General features: G+C 41.3%; 1 protein-coding gene across 6 annotated transcripts in view; it reads left to right on the forward strand.

Annotated features, from left to right (window-relative positions):
- The window catches only part of LOC126210056 (fibrous sheath CABYR-binding protein-like), a 111,496-nt gene that overhangs the window by 51,428 nt on the left and 40,957 nt on the right, over window positions 1-19,111 (forward strand). For all 6 annotated transcript variants that reach the window (XM_049939175.1, XM_049939176.1, XM_049939173.1 and 3 more), the window contains exons 7-10: window positions 1,028-1,085; window positions 1,749-1,888; window positions 12,904-12,952; window positions 16,018-16,286. In XM_049939175.1, the coding sequence (XP_049795132.1) occupies window positions 1,028-1,085; window positions 1,749-1,888; window positions 12,904-12,952; window positions 16,018-16,286 (516 nt within the window). The remainder of the gene's footprint in view (window positions 1-1,027; window positions 1,086-1,748; window positions 1,889-12,903; window positions 12,953-16,017; window positions 16,287-19,111) is intronic.

Below are 19,111 nucleotides of genomic sequence, written 5' to 3' on the forward strand. Positions count from 1 at the left end.
TTCGAAGAGCTGGTACCACTGCTTTACCTATGAGTCACCTGTGACACTGTCCCCAAAAGCCTATTAAATCTTGTAAAAGGGTTCTATTTGGGTATCTCAGAGCTTTTGGCAAATTTTGATGCCATATCACTGCTCAATTTTTCCTTCATTTTACAACTTGTTGGAATCTGGCTCACTATGGACCTTGCTTGTAGGTTTACTACCAGCAACTGATGCTTCAAGGCAGTGGGAAAAAATTCATTGCTGCACACAAATGTCATCCAACCACATCTCCACTGAAGAAAGTCTCCTGTGGTTCACCAGTTTGCATAGGAAAGCTGTATAATAAAAGAAAAAGACAAAATTACAGTTACTATTTCATGACGCGGAGGTTTTAATGTGCACTAGGTTTTCCATAACTTGTCTCTAAAGTTAATTTTGCTAAGTTGAATATGCTGTCAGTCATATTGTTCTAAGAAAGTTATATATTTTTGAAAACAGGAAGTTAAGTCTACTAAATTGTAACAGTAAAATTTTGACAGGGTTACATTTTTTAGATTTGAATGTTACAGAAAATGATAAATTTCAGTAAGTCTAACTTTTAAATGAAATAGATTTTGGAAAAAGTAAGATGTTTCTTGCAAAGCAGAGAATGAAGGTTTTCAACTAAGCTGTTTTGGTCTTGAAACAAACAGTTATCAGTGGGGTCAAATTTTGAAGAGCACAAGAGTTTTGTTAATCGTAAATTTTGAGTATTTCTTTCAAGAAGTTTTTTCTACCTAAAGTATTCTCATCAGCACTCTGTAAATATCTTGTGGTTAAGAATTCAGCAATTTTAGGTGCTCACAGTACATGCATTGCTTGTATGATAGAAAGCAGGGGAAAAAAAAAATCATATAAGAATTGGAATCGTGGCAAGTGTAACTGTTCTACTTAGCTATGCCTCTAGTTGGTAACAGTCTCATCTTGTCTCTTCCTCTCGATCTCTTCAACAGTGCACAGGTGGTGGCAATCTCGCATGATCAGTATTTGTAATGTTTGTCGGCAGGAGCGGGCCGGCGCGCAGAACCGGAGGGGTGGTTCATCTCACCAGATGCTGCAGGCAGGTGAGTGGAGGCTCGATTCTTATTGCCTTTAGTTACATATACACTCCAGGAGTCTAGAAAGTAATGGTAAAAGTGGGTTCTCGGTGTGATTTCTATATACTGGGAAAAATATTGTTGTTTCTGCATGTTTTCTGATGTCATGTACCAACCTCCCAGTTGGTCATTGCCTTTTCCTTTTCTTATGCGGTGGAATCCAGCAAAGAACTTCCTCGGTGCATGTCCCATTCATTCACCGGGCTGCATTTCCTGCCAACCTCCCACCTACAAAAAAATGGCAAACTGGTCCTGCAACTTCACCATTAATTTGTAATATTTTCTTCTCGGTGTTTTTGTGATACCTTATTTTAGTTCTATCATAATTGATTTTCAGTACCATTTTCAAGCTGGCTCTGTTAAGTTGAACTAAATTTTGTTTTAGTTTATCTGCATTAGAGCCAAACAGCCCATTAGAGGCTAACGTAAATTTCATTACGCGTTGTTCTTCCACCATCCACCCCCACCTTCCCCTCCATGAATTTTAAGGATTTAAAACTCCGTCTAGGATTTCTGAAAATAGTTTTGATGATAGAGTAACATATACTTTTTAGTATATGAGACTTAGAGAATAGTTGGCAAGTTTTTTGTTGTTTCCTTAACTTAATTTAAATATATGGTTCGTTGCAGTTGTTTTGCTGCAGCGGCTGTCCTTAACACAGCACCAGCAGCAGCAACAGCAGAGAAGGGAGCAGGAACCTCAGCCCTCGCAAGCAGAAGGCGTACGCACACCAGTCGTAATGCTGAGAGACATCTCGACAACTGTGCAGGTATGTGTTCGTGTGTCAGAATTAGCACACTTGTCAGGTCTCACCTACTTATTAAACCGATCTGTGTTCGAACTGCGCAAGAAGTATCCGTATTATTATGCAGCCTAATGCACTGAGGATGTGTCCTAATGGTACACACAGCTGCAAGAATTTCCCCTCTCTTTACAAATTATCTCCTTTTCTTCCCTTTTTGGGGTGTAGGAGTGAGAGAGAATGCTGTTGTTCATTAAAGGAATACGGGTTACGAAATTATCTGTGCAGTATTGAAACTATAAGGTTTTTCTGGAAATGATTTAAGTTTACTGTGGTAAACTTACAGCAGGATGATTGGATGAGGAGTTGAGAACTATTCTGTTGCTGCAATGTCCTAAACACTCAGTCACTGTGTCAAACCTTTACAGGTAAAGGGACTGCATTGGCACATCAGTTAATTTGAAAGCTGGAGGCAGCAGAGTAGTGTTTCAGAAATGTCTGACACTTCAGGATTTACTGAAGTACACATACAGTTTCTTACTCGTAGGGATGTTTAACCTACCACGAGGTACCGAGCTCCTCTGAAGGTGGACGCGATCGGGGTGCGGTAGCTCATGAATTTCTGAGACACTCGAGCTTCTGTGTAGCGGCAGGTATCTGTGATGAACTGTTGCTCATAGTGCAGCTGTGCAGTGTACTTAACAATTTATTGACAAACATTTCGACACTCGGTGAATAGATTAATAAAATCTGAGACAGAATTTCTGAGCAGTAATTAGCTTCAGGAATGGAATATGTAGTGCTGCTGATACACGCCTATAAAAGTGCAAGTGACACACTACCTTGTAGTCTGATGCCTCCCCCTTCACCTTTTCCTCCCCTCGTCCTCAGTACAGGTGAGTCCCGATCATCATGCAGTCTGGGTGACTCACTCGTACCTTTAATTCTTCCCCAACCCATCACTCTCTGCTCCCCGAGGAAGGAACTATCGGCTCCCAAAGCTAGGTCTGTCGGCAGTTCTAAAACGTTTCATCTCGTGAGGATAAGTACTGGCATGCAATTCTGTCTTGTTATTTATTAGTTCCTTTAACCCAATTTTCCTTCAGTACAAGTGATTACGTGGATTGACTAATCCCCAACTATCATGCATAAACTTATCTTTCAGCTCGTTACATCTTCTACAGTCCCAGGCCCACAGCTCCCACTCATATTTTTAAGTTGTTTCTTTATTGTGTGACTACGAATAATTTAAATGATATGCTTTTCACGAAGTTTCTGTTTTTCCTTTGTTTTTTCCTCATTTACAAATATAGTTTATTGTAGTGTCGATTCAGGTTGAAGTCCAGTTTTCTGTAAGATTTAATGATTCAGAAAATGAAAGGGCACCATCTCACAGTGACTGATCTGGATGTGTATAAGTCATCTTTATAAGGTATTTATTGAATCAGATCTATATGATGATAGAGGAAGTTAAAAAATCATCTTACCAAAGAAAAAAATTGAATAGCATGTTTACTGAGAGATAAGAAGTTTTGGAGCAAAGATCACATTTTGAAATATTTTTATTCCCTCAATGACCAGTTTTGACAGAGTTGGTCCCCTTTGGTTCTGGAAATAATTATACGTATTTCCAGAAAATCCGAAGATGACAGTTAGACACTGTCGATACTGGTCACGGAGAAAAAAAAAAAAAAAAAAAAAAAAAAAAAAAAAAAAAAAAAAAAAAAAATTTAAACTCACAATCTTGATTGCAAATATTTTTATTTATCAGCAAGTACTGAATCTTGCCCAGCAACATGTGTAACTTACAGGAGTTACTGAAATGCATTACTAGTTATTGACACTCTGCATTTTCACCTTCTGAATACTTTGGTCATCATCTGTTATTTTCCTGCCCACATATCAAAACCCATCTACTACTTTTAATGTCTCATTTGCGAATATAATTCCCTCAGCATGGCCTGCTTTAATTAGACTACAATCTATTACCCTTGTCATACTACTGTTGATGTACATCTTGTAATCTCTTTTCAAGTACTATCCCTCTTGTTGAACTGCTCTTCCAAGTCCTTTGCCACTCGTGACAGATCTGCAGTGCCGTCTGGCAATTCTCAAATTTTTAATTTCTTCTTCTTAAACATTAATTCCCTTCCTGAATTTACCCTTGTTTCCTTTATTGCTAGCTCGTGTTGTGTATTGAATAACACCAGGGGTAGACTACAATCCTGTCTTGCTCCCTTCTCAACCACTGCTTCCCTTCATGCCCCTCATTCTTATAACTCATGTCTGGTCACTGTATAAATTGTCAATAACCTCTCATTTTGTGTTTTATACTTGCTACCTTCAAAATGTCAGAGATTGTAATCCAGTCAACGTTGCCTAAAGCTTTCTCAAAGTGTGTGGCATAACTAGACTGAAAAAAGGATAGGCTCATAAGACACATTCAGAGGCATCAAGGAGTCATCAGTTCGGCAACAAAGGAGACTGGGGGTCATCATCATCATTTAAGACTGATTATGCCTTTCAGCTTTCAGTCTGGAGCATAGCCCCCTTATAAAATTCCTTCATGATCCCCTATTCAGTGCTAACATTGGTGCCTCTTCTGATGTTAAACCTATTACTTCAAAATCATTCTTAACCGAATCCAGGTACCTTCTCCTTGGTCTGCCCCGTCTCCTCCTACCCTCTACTGCTGAGTCCATGAGTCTCTTGGGTAATCTTGCTTCTCCCATGCGTGTAACATGACCCCACCATCTAAGCCTGTTCGCCCCGACTGCTACATCTATAGAGTTCATTCCCAGTTTTTCTTTGATTTCCTCATTGTGGACACCCTCTTGCCATTGTTCCCATATACTAGTACCTGCCATCATCCTAGCTACTTTCATATCCGTAACCTCAACCTTGTTGATAAGGTAACCTGAATCCACCCAGCTTTCGCTTCCATACAACAAAGTTGGTCGAAAGATTGAATGGTGCACAGATAACTTAGTCTTGATACTGACTTCCTTCTTGCAGAAGAGAGTAGATCGTAGCTGAGCGCTCACTGCATTAGCTTTGCTACACCTCGCTTCCAGTTCTTTCACTATGTTGCCATCCTCTGAGAATATGCATCCTAAGTACTTGAAACCGTCCACCAGTACTAACTTTGCTCCTCCTATTTGGCACTCAATCCGTTTATATCTCTTTCCCACTGACATTACTTTCGTTTTGGAGATGCTAATCTTCATACCATAATCCTTACATTTCTGATCTAGCTCTGAAATATTACTTTGCAAACTTTCAATCGAATCTGCTATCACAACTAAGGCATCCACATATGCAAGACTGCTTATTTTGTGTTCACATATCTTAATCTCACCCAGCCAGTCTATTGTTTTCAACATATGATCCATAAATAATATGAACAACAGTGGAGACAGGTTGCAGCCTTGTCTTACCCCTGAAACTACTCTGAACCATGAACTCAATTTACCGTCAACTCTAACTGCTGCCTGACTATCCATGTAAAGACCTTTAATTGCTTGCAAAAGTTTGCCTCCTATTCCATAATCTCGTAGAACAGACAATAACTTCCTCCTAGGCACCCGGTCATATGCCTTTTCTAGATCTATAAAGCATAGATAAAATTCCCTGTTCCACTCATAACACTTCTCCATTATTTGCTGCAAGCTAAAGATCTGGTCCTGACAACCTCTAAGAGGCCTAAACCCACACTGATTTTCATCCAATTGGTCCTCAACTAATACTCGCACTTTCCTTTCAACAGTACCTGAGAAGATTTTACCCACAACGCTGATTAAAGAGATACCTCTGTAGTTGTTACAATATTTTCTGTTTCCATGTTTAAAGATTGGTGTGATTACTGCTTTTGTCCAGTCTGATGGAACCTGTCCCCACTCCCAGGCCATTTCAATTATCCTGTGTAGCCATTTAAGACCTGACATTCCACTGTATTTGATGAGTTCTGACTTAATTTCATCCACCCCAGCTGCTTTATTGCACTGCAATCTATTGACCATTTTCTCCACTTCCTCAAATGTGATCCTATTTCCATCATCATTCCTATCCCATTCTACCTCGAAATCTGAAACATTACTGATCGTATTTTCACCTACATTGAGCAACTCTTCAAAATATTCCCTCCATCTGCCCAAGGCATCCACAGGATTCACCAGCAGTTTTCCTGACCTGTCCAAAATACTTGTCATTTCCTTCTTACCTCCCTTTCAAAGACTGCTAATTACACTCCAGAATGGTTTTCCAGCAGCTTGACCCATAGTCTCCAACCTGTTTCCAAAGTCTCCCCAAGATTTCTTCTTAGATGCTGCAATTATCTGTTTGGCTTTGTTTCTTTCTTCAACATAACTTTCTCTGTCTACCTGAGTTCTAGTATGTAGCCATTTTTGATACGCCTTCTTTTTCCTTTTACAGGCTGCCTTGACTGTGTCATTCCACCAAGCTGTTTGCTTCCTCCTACTTTTACACACTACTGTTTCAAGACATTCTTTAGCCACTTCTAGTACTGTGTCCCTGTACCTTGTCCATTCCTTTTCCAATGACTGTAATTGACTACATTCAACTAACTGGTACCTTTCTGAGATTGCTGTTATGTACTTGTGCCTGATTTCCTTATCCTGAAGTTTCTCCACTCTTATCCTCCTACGTATGGACCTGACCTCCTGCACTTTCGGCCTCACAATCCCAATTTCACTGCAGATTAAATAATGATCAGTGTCATCAAAGAATCCCCTGAATACACGTGTGTCCCTCACAGCCTTCCTGATCTGTTATTATATAGTCAATGACAGATCTGGTTCCCCTGCCTTCCCAAGTATACCGGTGAATGTTCTTATGTTTAAAAAAGGAGTTTGTGATTACTAAGCCCATACTGGCACAGAAATCCAAGAGTTGTTTCCCGTTCCTGTTGGCCTCCATATCCTCGCCAAATTTACCCATAACCTTTTCATACCCTTCTGTTCAATTTCCAATCCTGGCATTAAAATCACCCATGAGCAGAACACTGTCCTTGTCCTTTACTCTAACAACTACATCACTAAGTGCCTCATAAAAACTATCCATTTTATCTTGATCTGCCCCTTCACAATGCGAATATACTGACACAATCCTAATTTTCTTGCTAGACACTGTCAAATCTATCCACATCAGTCATCCGTTTACATACCGTATTGCAACTACGCTGGGTTCCATTTCTTTCCTGATGTAAAGCCCTATACCCCATTGTGCTATTCCTGCTTTGACTCCTGACAGGTAGACCTTGCATTCTCCCACTTCCTCTTCTTTCTCACCTCTTACCCGAATGTCATTAACAGCTAAAACGTCCAGCCCCATCTTACTTGCAGACTCTGCCAGCTCTACGTTCTTCCCAGAGTAGTCCCCATTGATATTAATAGCTCCCCATCTCATTACCATTTGTTTGCCAAGTCGTATCTTAGGAGTCCCTGGTTTGTCAGTTAGAGGTGGGACTCCGTCACCTCCAAAGGTCCGAGGCATTTTGCTCTGATTGTTGCCAGCATCATATTTAAAGTACCAGGGAGGCGGGTTGCTAGCCTTACTTGCCCCGAGTCCCATTGAGTTTTACCCCTAACGATTGAGGGACTAACCGGTGGATTTGGTAGTCACAAAGGTGACCATGACTCAGAATATGTCCGAGGTGCCCAGCCTTATTCCAAAGTAACTGGTATCCCGACTGTCGGGACCACTTACTTGGCCACTCATACGTTGCCCGTGGTTCATGAACGAGGACATGACTACAGGAACCCACACCATGAACTGGACTGGGGGTGGGGTGTACAAATTGTAGAGGGAGCCCAAGGTTTGAATACAGTAAGCAGGTTGAAATGGATTTATAGCACAGTAACAAATTGCTGACAAAGGCCTTAATGGCCGAAAGCTATAATTGTGTTAATCTTTCTGTTGTGCCTAATGCGACTCAGCATCTCTGCTATATGCTATATGTTTTGAGTAGCAACTTTCCTTCTCTAATATTGTTACATTTCATCCTGGATCTTCGATTGTTTGATTTATAGCACAGAAGTTACATATGGATGCAGGCTTGCATAGGATAGAGCAACATGGAGACCACCTGCGTCAAAGCAGTCTTCAACTACTGCTATTACTACTTCAGCGTTTCAAAACTGGTTTTGGACAGTGTCAGAAGCTTGTAGAATATCTACAACTGCTATAAAAGTGTGGCCAGCCGTAGTGGCCGAGCGGTTCTAGGCGCTACAGTCTGGGACCGCGCGACCGCTACAGTCGCAGGTTCGAATCCTGCCTCGGGCATGGATGTGTGTGATGTCCTTAGGTTAGTTAGGTTTAAATAGTTCTGAGTTCTAGGGGACTGATTACCTCAGAAGTTAAGTCCCATAGTGCTCGGAGACATTTGAACCATTTTTTTGCTATAAAAGAGGGTTTTTCTTTCTTCACTGTATCGCCTAAAATGAGTCCTTTTATTGCTTGGATAAGGTTGCAAAGTTTCTCGTAAAGCACTGTTTAATAAAGGTAAGAATTAAATGTATAAATGCATATTTGAACCCTCAGCTTCTTTTATCTTAAACCCAAATATCTACAGGTTTCGGTCTTTGACCATCTTCATAAATGAGGGTTAAAATGGTTTAAGCCACTATATTGTTTTAGTCATTACTTAAAATCCGCAGTGCATGCTATGAATGTAAATATATGACACAGGACTTTAAAAGCAAATGTATGAATACTAAATTTGCACAATTTAAGTATACGAAATGCACACATTTTAAGTAATGACTAATACAGTATGGTGGCTTGAACCATTTTAACCCTCACCCGTGAAGGTGTTCAAAGACCAAAACCGGTAGATATTTTGGTTTAAAATAAAAACCGCTGATGGTACAGATATGCGTTTCATACATTACTTAACGACTGTTGACAGGCACCTTCCAAAAATGTATATAAGAATTAAACAATGGGAAGTACAGGTTGGAATTTCAGTGATATGGAAAGGATAGATTAGTACTCATCGTATGGATGACACATTGTGTTGCAGACAGGAACAAGAAGAAGACTGTTACACATAAAACTTTTGGGGAAGCCGGCCGCGGTGGTCTAGCGGTTCTGGCGCTGCAGTCCGGAACCGCGGGACTGCTACGGTCGCAGGTTCGAATCCTGCCTCGGGCATGGGTGTGTGTGATGTCCTTAGGTTAGTTAGGTTTAAGTAGTTCTAAGTTCTAGGGGACTTATGACCTAAGATGTTGAGTCCCATAGTGCTCAGAGCCATTTTCTTTTGGGGAAGTCCTAAGCAGCCAGCAACAGTGGTTTTGTGTGTGTTTCTCTTTTCTGATGAAGGCTTTGGCTTAAAGCGTGTCATTTTTACAGTGAGTAAGCATAAGAGTTAGTTCTTCACAACAGATGACACTTTCTGCAACTGGTAGGTTGACAAGATGCCAAGTTCTTCTGGAAAACAGCTTCCCAATATTTCACATTGGGTGTGTGTTGCAACCGGTACATCTTGTCCTCGTAGAATGAGCAAGCCTTCATCAATTTGCAAATTGTCAACACTGCTCTGATGTCATTGGTAAGAGTATGAAGCTGATAAGGTACATTCCCATATGTACCTGCTGTTCAGATTTTGTAAGAGTATTCTGTGTTCCTGCCACATCTGTACCCATAGCTGCAAACAATGGTTTGTGTGTTCAGTGGGCTCAAATAAATGAAATTTATCCAATAAGTACCTATGGACAATATTTGCATGAATACAAAAAAAAGAAGACTGGTACTCAGTTTTATGTCAGAGGCTACTTCTTCAGGCAGAAGGGGAAGGAAGAGGGTCGAAGAAAAAGGACTGGAGAGGTCTCGGGAAAGGGGTAGATTTCGGGAAAGTCACCCAGAACTGCATGTTGGGGGAGACTTCCCAGGATAGTAGATCCTTCACCAAAGCAGCATGATTAAATTAAGGTTTAGGGCTTAAAGTGAGATCTTAGATAATACAGATAATTCAGGAGGGGAGAGTGCTTTAGATGAGAGGTTTGGGACACTGTACTGCTGTGACTGGTTCTTGGTATTATGGGTTGTTCTTAGTCTAGGAGGCAGTGGTGAAGGCTGTTGGTGAAGGCTGTGGGATGTTAAGGAGGTTGGCCAAGCTCGGTTTGTAGGAGAGGAGCGTTGGTTGATGGTGTGGCTGTTTAGGGAACTACAGAGGGACTGGAAGGGAAATACCACTGTTGAAGTAGCGTAGGAGAAGGTGGGATAGCTTTTTTAAGGTGAAGTCTGATATGTTGATGCAGTTTGAAGTTGGCTTGGTGGGTGATACCATCCAAGGAAACATGAAGTATAGATAACTGCAGGATTTTGTAGGAGGAGTGAAGTCTTGTGGAGTGGAAATTTGCAGATGAGGGATGCAGGTCACAGAATAGCCGGATAAGTGTAAGAGATTGCTGCATTTGAAACTGTAAAAGAGCCTGGTGTAGAGCAGGATTACATCCAGAAACAGGGACTTCCAGTGTTAACCCTTTGGGAGTAACTCCCAGGGATAAGTAGTTTTCAAGAAGTAGACTGTAGGACATTAAATTTGATAGTTAAAAAGCATGTTTTCAAAAAGAACTGATGTGTAATGGGATGCAACATAGCAAGAAAGAATGGTCTGGAGTGTTGGAAATGGTAGGAGTATCAAAAAAGAAAAACAGAGTTTGGAAAAAGATAGAAAAATGGAAGAAAAGCAAGGAAAAAAATTCAGAAAAATCAGAAAGAGGTAATGAGGGGATGGTCTATATGATGCAGAAAAAAGGATTGAGAAAGCCGTGAAAACAGACAAAATTTTAAAAATGGAGTAAACAGAAAGAGGTTCACAGGAGAAAAATGTAAACTACTTAGCGTAGTAATTAAAGAGATGTAGGAGACAGCAGTAAAAGTCGATCAGAGTGGTCTGGTGAAAAACAAACACACAAAAAACATGAAGGAATTACTTATAAACAAGGTAATTGGAGGATGGGCAAAAAATAGCTGTCAAATTTGCAAATAAATTGGTGAAAGACGATCAGGAGAAGGCCCTGCAGTGTATTGAACTGCAAATTATTATATAGAAATTCGTAAATAACAATGGAATTGTTATATGCAAATAAAAATGGACCTGCCTGTGTGCACGGAATTCAGTACTAGAAAAGAAGTATGGTCAAAGTGTTGATTAATCTTGGTGATACAGATAAATAAACACACACATTAGCACGTAAAATAGAAAACAGATGACAGTTTGAACGAGACAGACGATGAGGGTTGCATGTAAAAGGATGATGGTGACGTGGGCTAATACAATAATGAAAACAATTATTTTTGACAAAATTATTTAATTGGATAGATAAAAAAATCTACTAACAAAGTGGCAGCAGAACACAAACGTAAATGAAGGTTATAATTAGGTGCGCTTTTGGAGCCAGTGGCTCCTTCCTCGGGCAGAAGGGTTGAAAGGGAAGGAAGAGAAGTGAAGAAAAGGACTAGTGAGGTTTAGAAATAGGGAGACTTTGGAAAACTCTCACAGAACCCCATCTCAGGGAGACTTGATGGACAGGACACAAAGGAATGACTGGTTGTTGAAGACTGCACTGAACGAGATTTGGTATCCTGTGAGCTAAAGGTTGGAAGATACTGCAATATGCAATACAGAGATTACTGTCAAAACATGGTGCACAAGTTAATAAGAACAGAAAGCTAAGTGCTTTTATATGTGAAAGAGGTGGGGGCAGGGAAAAATACACACATTTGGAAAAGAAAGGATATAGAAAACTAAAAGGAGAGGAATACTGAGACTGAAGAAATTAACCTAAATTAGGGCCATGTGGGTGTCGAGAACTGAGGACTGTTGTAATGTCAGTTCCCACTACTGTCTGGTGGAAGAATCCAATCCACAATCTCTGTATTGCATATTGCTCTATCTTACACCCTTAAGCTCTCATCCGATGCAGTCCCCAACAGTATTTCCCTCTCATCATGTCCGGTGAGTCTCCCCTGACCTGGGGGTTCTAGGTAATGTTTGCAAACTCTCCCCATTACCCTAAACTTCACAAGCCCTTTTCCTTCTCTGCTCTTTCTTCCCCTTCAGCCCTCCTGCCAGGAGGAGGAGGAGTCACTGGCTCTGAAAGCTTTATCTGTGTATTTTCCTGCTGTTTCTTGGTGAGTAAATTTTTTATCTATTGAATTACATTATATATATATTTTCAAAAATTAATTTCAAAGACACGTAATAGGGATAACATTGTGCTCAGCTAAACATTAACAAATTGTAATGCATGTTTGACAGACATCATGTATGGACTTGATGAATGCAGGTCCCACCAATGTATTGGCTGTCAAATACACATTATAATGTGTTAATGTTTAATTTCTGTACATAATGCCATTCTTATTGGTATCTTTGATATGTACTCATATTCTGTGATAAGACAGGTTTATAAGTACAGGTATTATGTTACCTTGAAGATGACATATCATTTAGGCATGTCAGATATTTTGTGACATTTCAACTTGCACTTGAGAATGACTGTAAAGCCGAAATCATGATGTGTGAAGTAAATTAATAGTAATTTACACTCAAATAGCATAAATTTCATTCAGAAATGCACCTGCTAGATGTTTGTGCTTAAGCACCACTTACTATCTTTAGCATGTTTTTGGGAAATGAAAACATTCATTTCTAAAGATGAAAATCAAACAATGGAAAATCCAGGATGGAATGTAACAATACCAGAGAAGGAAAGTTGCTACTCACCATATAGCGGAGATGCTGATTCGCGATAGGCACAACAAAAAGATTCACACAGTTATAGCTTTTGGCTCCTGTCGCCTCTACTGTATTTGACAAAAGACTTTTTGTTACCATTATTGTGCTGTTTATTTAGAATTGGTGGCACAGATTCCCTATAAAGGCCCAGTCAGCCTCATTTCATTTATGATCAAATTGTAGTGTTAGATATGCACGTTGATAGCATTTTTGAAAAAAATTGTTTTAAGAAAAAATTATGGCTGAGGGTGACTGATTCATTGGTTTGTCTTGTTTTCAGGTTGGGGATAGGGTGACTCCGAAACTGGAGGAGCCTGCAGCAGCAACCAGTAAGTAACATCTGTGCATTATTTGGCACTGTGGTGAGAGAGGGGGAAAGTGTGCAAGCTGTTTCAATTGTGTCATCTGACATTATGGTAATTTATACTGTGTGTCAGCATTCATTTAGCTATTTTGTGTGTTTGTGGAGATTAATAAGTAATTAACTACAGTTGACTGTTTGACCAGTGAAAGCAGCACAGGACAGATGTAGATGCACAAGTGTTGTCATCATCATCTTTGTCTTCAATCCAAAGACGGATGTGTGCCACAAATTTCTTGTCTCCCCAGTTCTGTCCAGTAACTTCTTATTAGTTACGCAATCTACTCATCTAATCTTCAGCATTCTTCTGTAGCAGCACATTTCAAAAGCCTCTATGCTCTTCTTGTCTTTGTTACTTCCATACATGGTAAACTATCTTCAGTTTTAACATATTTCCCTTCTTCAGAAACACTTTTCTTGTCGTTGCCAGTCTGCTTTTTATCTCTTCTCTACCATCAGTTATTTTGCTGCACAAATAGCAAAACTCATCTACTACTTTTACTTTTAATGCCTTGTTTCCCAATGTAATCCCCTCAGCATCACCTGATGTTAATTCAACCACATTCCATAATCCTTGTTTTGCTTCTGTTGATGTTCATCTGATATCCTCCTTTCAAGACACTGTCCATTCCATTCAACTGCTCTCCAAAGTCCTTTGCTGCCTCTAACAGAATTACAATGTCATTGATAAACCTGAAATTGTTTATTTCTTCTCCCTGAAATTTAATTCTTATTCTGAATTTTTCTTTAGTTTCGTTTACTGCTTGCTCAATGTACAAATTGAAAAATTTCGGGAACAGGCTAGAATCCAGTCTCACTACCTTCTCTATTCGTGCTTCCCTTTCATACTGCCGACTCTTATAACTTTCGTCCGGTTTCTGTAAAAGTTGTAAATACTTTTCACTCCCTGTATTTTACCACTGCTGCCTCCAGAATTTCAAAGAGATCATTTCACTCAGCTTAGTCAAAAGCATTCCTCTAAGTCTACAAATGCCATAAATATTGGTTTCTTCTGTAAATAATTTGTGTTAGTATTTTGCAACTGTGACTTATTAAACCTGTAGTTCAGTAATATTCATACCTGTCAGCAGTTGCTTTCTTTGGAATTGGAATAATTAGATTTTTCTTGAGCTTTGAGGGTATTTTACCTGTCTCATACGTCTTGAACACCAGGTGGAATAATTTTGTCATAGCTGGCTCTCACAAGGCTATCGCTAGTTCTCACAGAATGTCATCTACCCCAGGTTTTTTTTTTTCAACTTAGGTCTTTCAGTGCTCTATCAAATTCTGCTCGCAGTATTGTATCTTCTGTCTCATCTTCATCTACATCCTCTTCCGTTTCTATTATCTTAACTTCATCTCCCTTGTATAGATCCTATAAATATTCCTTCCACCTTTCTATTTTCCCTTGCAAGCTAACATCCCAAAGGTGTTCGGGTTCACATGCGGTTCCTCTTCATCGAAATGTCTTGGCTCAAACTCGTCTAGGGTTACACCCCTAAATTAGACACTTGTGACCCTGTGGTTAAATTGTCTGACTGATGGCAAGTTTGCGAAATTGTATGAAACGAAGTTAATGTAACGTATAACAGTAATAATAATAATATTGGTAACTAAATTAACAACCCATAAATGATGTAAGCCACACAGTTGCGATTTGGTTAGAATAATGTTTGTTCAGAAAGAAAACTAATAGCGAAAGTGGTCATATTTAGAATTACTATTACACGTGAGTGCATATCCGTTTGACACAGTTTGATCATTAACAGTCTCGTTGCGGAACATAAGTCCACCTTAATATTTACACCGCTCAGAGACACAATACCACACAACGCGAAATTTTTTAAGTCGTTTCACTTCCTAGCTGCCTAAAGACCGACTGTCCGCCTTCGCGTCTCAGTCCGAACTGTACCCTTCAGTGTCTTCAGCCGAACTGTCCGCTTTCGCGTCTGCACCAGCCATGTCCCTCTGCTCGTCCCTGGCCGCGCTTCTCCCTCGCCGAACGTACTCGCTCAGCTGACTAGTGCAGTTCCCTTTCCTGAAGTCGTCCATCTGATTGGCCACAGCTTATTCTACATTATTTTACGTTTTAAAATATTTAAATAATCAAAGCTTGACCAGAATGAGATTTTCACTCTGCAGCGGAGTGTGCACTGATGAAGCTTCCTGGCAGATTAAAACTGTGTGCTGGACTGAGACTTGAACTCGGGACCTTTGCCTTTCGTGGGCAAGTGCTCTACCATCTGAGCTTGTCCCAATTAGCTTTGTATCTGTATTGCACTGAAAATAGTGCTCAACAGTGTAAATATTGACAGAACGTACTCAGTGCCTCATTTTATTCACTTGTGGTACCTGCTGTTGACAACAGTAATGCCCTCCTTACTTCACTGCCCTCAACTTTGCATGCAGTACTGCTCGGTTCTGTCTAGTGTTTTATATTCCGGTGTAGTTAGTTGCAATACATGGCACCTCGGAAGGGTTTTCTTATGGAGATATGCACCTCAAATACGGGTTCACGGAATTCAGTGTTCGAGTGGCACGGTGACCCTGTGCTGAACTCTGCTCTGACGGCAGCTGCGTCACAGTACTTCGGAATTGGTCTGAGGGTTGTTACATTACTCTGTGTTGTGTGGTGTACAATTCAGTTATTACGTGTTACGGATTTTTTCACTGTCGGAAGGTATTTTCACAGAAATAAGGTGGATTGTGGTAGTAAACTGAATAATCCTAATTTCTTTATTACTCTGTAATCAGCTACTGGGGACCATGGGTCCGTTATACTAAAATACTCAGAAGGTATCCCCGAACAACATCTGCAAGTTTGTTGGTGGAGTTCTGGTTCACACTGTATACTATCTGTGATTAGGACCACATTATCAATAAAGTAGATGTTGTCAATCCAGTTTCTGCTTATCTCGACCCCACCTTCTAGAGTTTGTTGAAAAATTGCTGCTGAAGAAATGTGAATTTGTTTGTAGTTGGACAGGCCACTATGCACCAGTTCAGCCTACTAGGAATGCCACTACGTTTCAGGTGTAAAGACGAAGCCCACAGAGGGGAGTACCTCCGACCCGTCAGTCCGAGAGGAGGGCGACAGAGCGGGTCCGGACGTCGCCCGAGCGGGGCCGTCAGGCTGGGCAGGTGTCGTGCTGCCTGCCCCTACAGAAGCTGACACGGTAGCTGTGGCCGGTGAGGCCGCCGGTGGCTTGCAGTCGGAAGATACCGGTGCAGCTCCGTCAGATGGGCCAGAGGCTGAAGTGGGACCCTGCCAGGAACTGCCCCCTGTTCTCACACCTGCTGAAGTATGTTACACAGTCACATATGTTTGGGACAATACAATAGTAGTAGTAGTAGTAGTAGTAGTAGTAGTAGTAGTAGTGGTAGTAGCAGGAGCATCAGCAGGTTGTCGTCATCGTTGTCGGCCACATCCACATTTCTTCCATTGCCAAATTTAAGATTCCTAGATGCCTTAGTATGTGTTCTATCAGTCTGTTCTTTTACTCAAGTTATACCACAAATTTCTTTTCTCCCCGACTTGATTCGTTACCACCTCATTAATTATTTCATCTAACTTCCTAACCTTCAGCATTTTTTGTATCACCTCATTTCAAAAACTATTAGGCTCTTCTTTTCCTGAACTATTTATTGTCCACATTTCCATTCCACACATGATTATCCTGCAGATAAATATCTTCAAAAAGACTTCCTCATGCTTACTTCACTTTGTTAGAAAAATTTCTGTGTTTCAGAAAATATTTTCTTACTATTACCAGTATTCATATATATCCTCTTTACTTGTTATCGTTTCAGTTATTGGAATGTCCAAACAACAAAACTCATTTACTATTTCCATATTTCATTTCCTAATCCATTACCCTCAGCATCACATGGTTTATTTCAATTAGATGTTTTACTGTTGTTGATATTCATCTTATCTCTCTTCAAGTCACTGTGCATTGTGTTCACTGCTCTTCCAAGTCTTTTGCAGTCTGGTGATCCTCAATGTTTAACAACAGTGTAGGAAAAGGTAGATTGCTACTTACCATAAAGAATACATGTTAAGTTGCAGACAGGGACAATTAAGACACCTACACAAAGCCTCAACACTTTTCCTGCCATCCACTTCACCTGGTCATCATGCACTTAGTGTGCCACCTTCCTAGAGGTTGACCACCACCTCTGATGGCTCCATCTGCACCTGTGTCCATATTAAACCCATCAACTACTGACAGTACCTACATTTTGATAGTTGTCATCCCTTTCACACAAAAACAAAAATCCACCGAGCAAGGTGGTGCAGTGCTGAGCGCACTAGATTCGCATTCGGGGGGTCGACAGTTCAAACCCACGTCCGGCCATCCTGATTTGGGTTTTTCGTGATTTCCATAAATCGCTTCAGGCAAGTGCTGGGATGGTTCCTCTGAAAGGGCATGGCTAGTTTCCTTCCCCATCTTTCCCTGATCTGATGGGAGTGATGACCTCACTGTTTGGTCCCCTCCCCAAAATCAACCAAAAAATCCTTCCTTTACAGCCTGGCACTTGGCAACAGTGTATCTGCACTGAAAAGAACTCCCTTGTTCAGTATGCTGAGGGTCTCACCATGGCCTTCACATATAGGCACTATCCTCCCAGAGGTAGTCCACAATAGATCTCCCACGCCATTTCCCGTCGCTGCTGCAGCGCTCCCACTCTCCCAGAGTACGGGGCACAAAGGAGTGCCCCCCTTCGTCACTCAGTATCACTCTGGACTGGAACAACTGAACCACATCCTTTGCCATTTCCTTGATTACCTATTCTCATGCTCTGAAATGAGGACATTCTATCAGAGATCCTTCCCACCCCTCCTAACGTGGCGATGCCTCGCCTTCCCAACACCCGTAACATCTCAGTCGACCTTTATGCCTCTCCCAATCCCAACCCTTTGCCACGAGGATCATATCCCTGTGGAAGACAGGTGCAAGACCTGCCCAATCCACCTATGCAGTACATCCTATTCCAGTCCTGTCACAGGTTTATCCTGCCCCATCAGGGGCTGGGCCACCTGTGAAAGCAGCCATATCATTCAACAGCTGTGCTGCAACCATTGGACAGCTTTTTATATTGGTACGACTACCAATCAGTTGTCCACCCAGATCGACGGCCACCGCCAAACTGTGGTCGAGAGCAAAATAGACACCGTGTAGCACAACATGCAGCTGAGCATAACGTGCTTGATTTCAATGGCAGCTTCACTACCCAAGCCATCTGGATGCTTCCTTCCACCACCAGCTTTTCTGAACTGTGCGGATGGGAATTGTTCTTCCAGCACATTCTGCACTCCCGTAATTATCCTGGCCTCAGCCTATGGTAACACACAGTTCCCACACACTCCATCCAACAGCTTCTATCCCCTCTGTCCTATCATCTCCTCCCCATTCTCATCTTCGAGCCTCTTGGTTTGCTGCCCTCTGCCAATGCACCCACCCATCTTTTCCCGCTCCTCTCATTTCCCCCCCCCCCCCCCCCTCCCCACCTCCCAGCCACACAATCTCTTGACACTGTGCCTGTTGACATTCTACTCCCTGCACGCTACTTCATACAGCTTCTTGTGCCGCCCCCCCCCCCCCCCCACTCCACCATTACATTGCAGTCCCTTCCTCTTTCCTGCCCCCCCCCCCCCCCCCCCCCTCTAGAGTGCTGCTGTCATTACAAGTGATATTGCATTCTGGCCTGAGCTGCTGGAGTTGACGGTCATGTGTGTGCATAAGGTGTGCTTGCTTGTATGTATGTGTGAATGGTATGTGTCTGTCCCTTTCTGTTTTGCCGATGAAGGCTGTGACTGAAAACCTTGTATAAATGTCTTTCAATTGTGCCTTTCTGCAACTTAACACGTTTTCTTTACGGTTTTCTTCTTCTTCCGTATCCGGATGCACCAATTATATCTTCCCTTCCCAGTACTTAGCAACGTAGTTTGCTTTGTCATTGACTTTCAAAATATCACCTTTAGTGCATGTTATAGACATATCTGGGCAAATCAGTAGGTGGTCCAAGTCCTGTATTGCTCCGCATTCACACCTATCGCTGTCACTGTAACCCCATTTAAACAGGTTTGATTTGCACCCAGTTACTCCAGTGCGCAGCCGGTTTA

The sequence above is a fragment of the Schistocerca nitens genome, chromosome 10 (genome assembly GCF_023898315.1).
Source record: "Schistocerca nitens isolate TAMUIC-IGC-003100 chromosome 10, iqSchNite1.1, whole genome shotgun sequence".
Classification (NCBI taxonomy): domain Eukaryota; kingdom Metazoa; phylum Arthropoda; class Insecta; order Orthoptera; family Acrididae; genus Schistocerca; species Schistocerca nitens.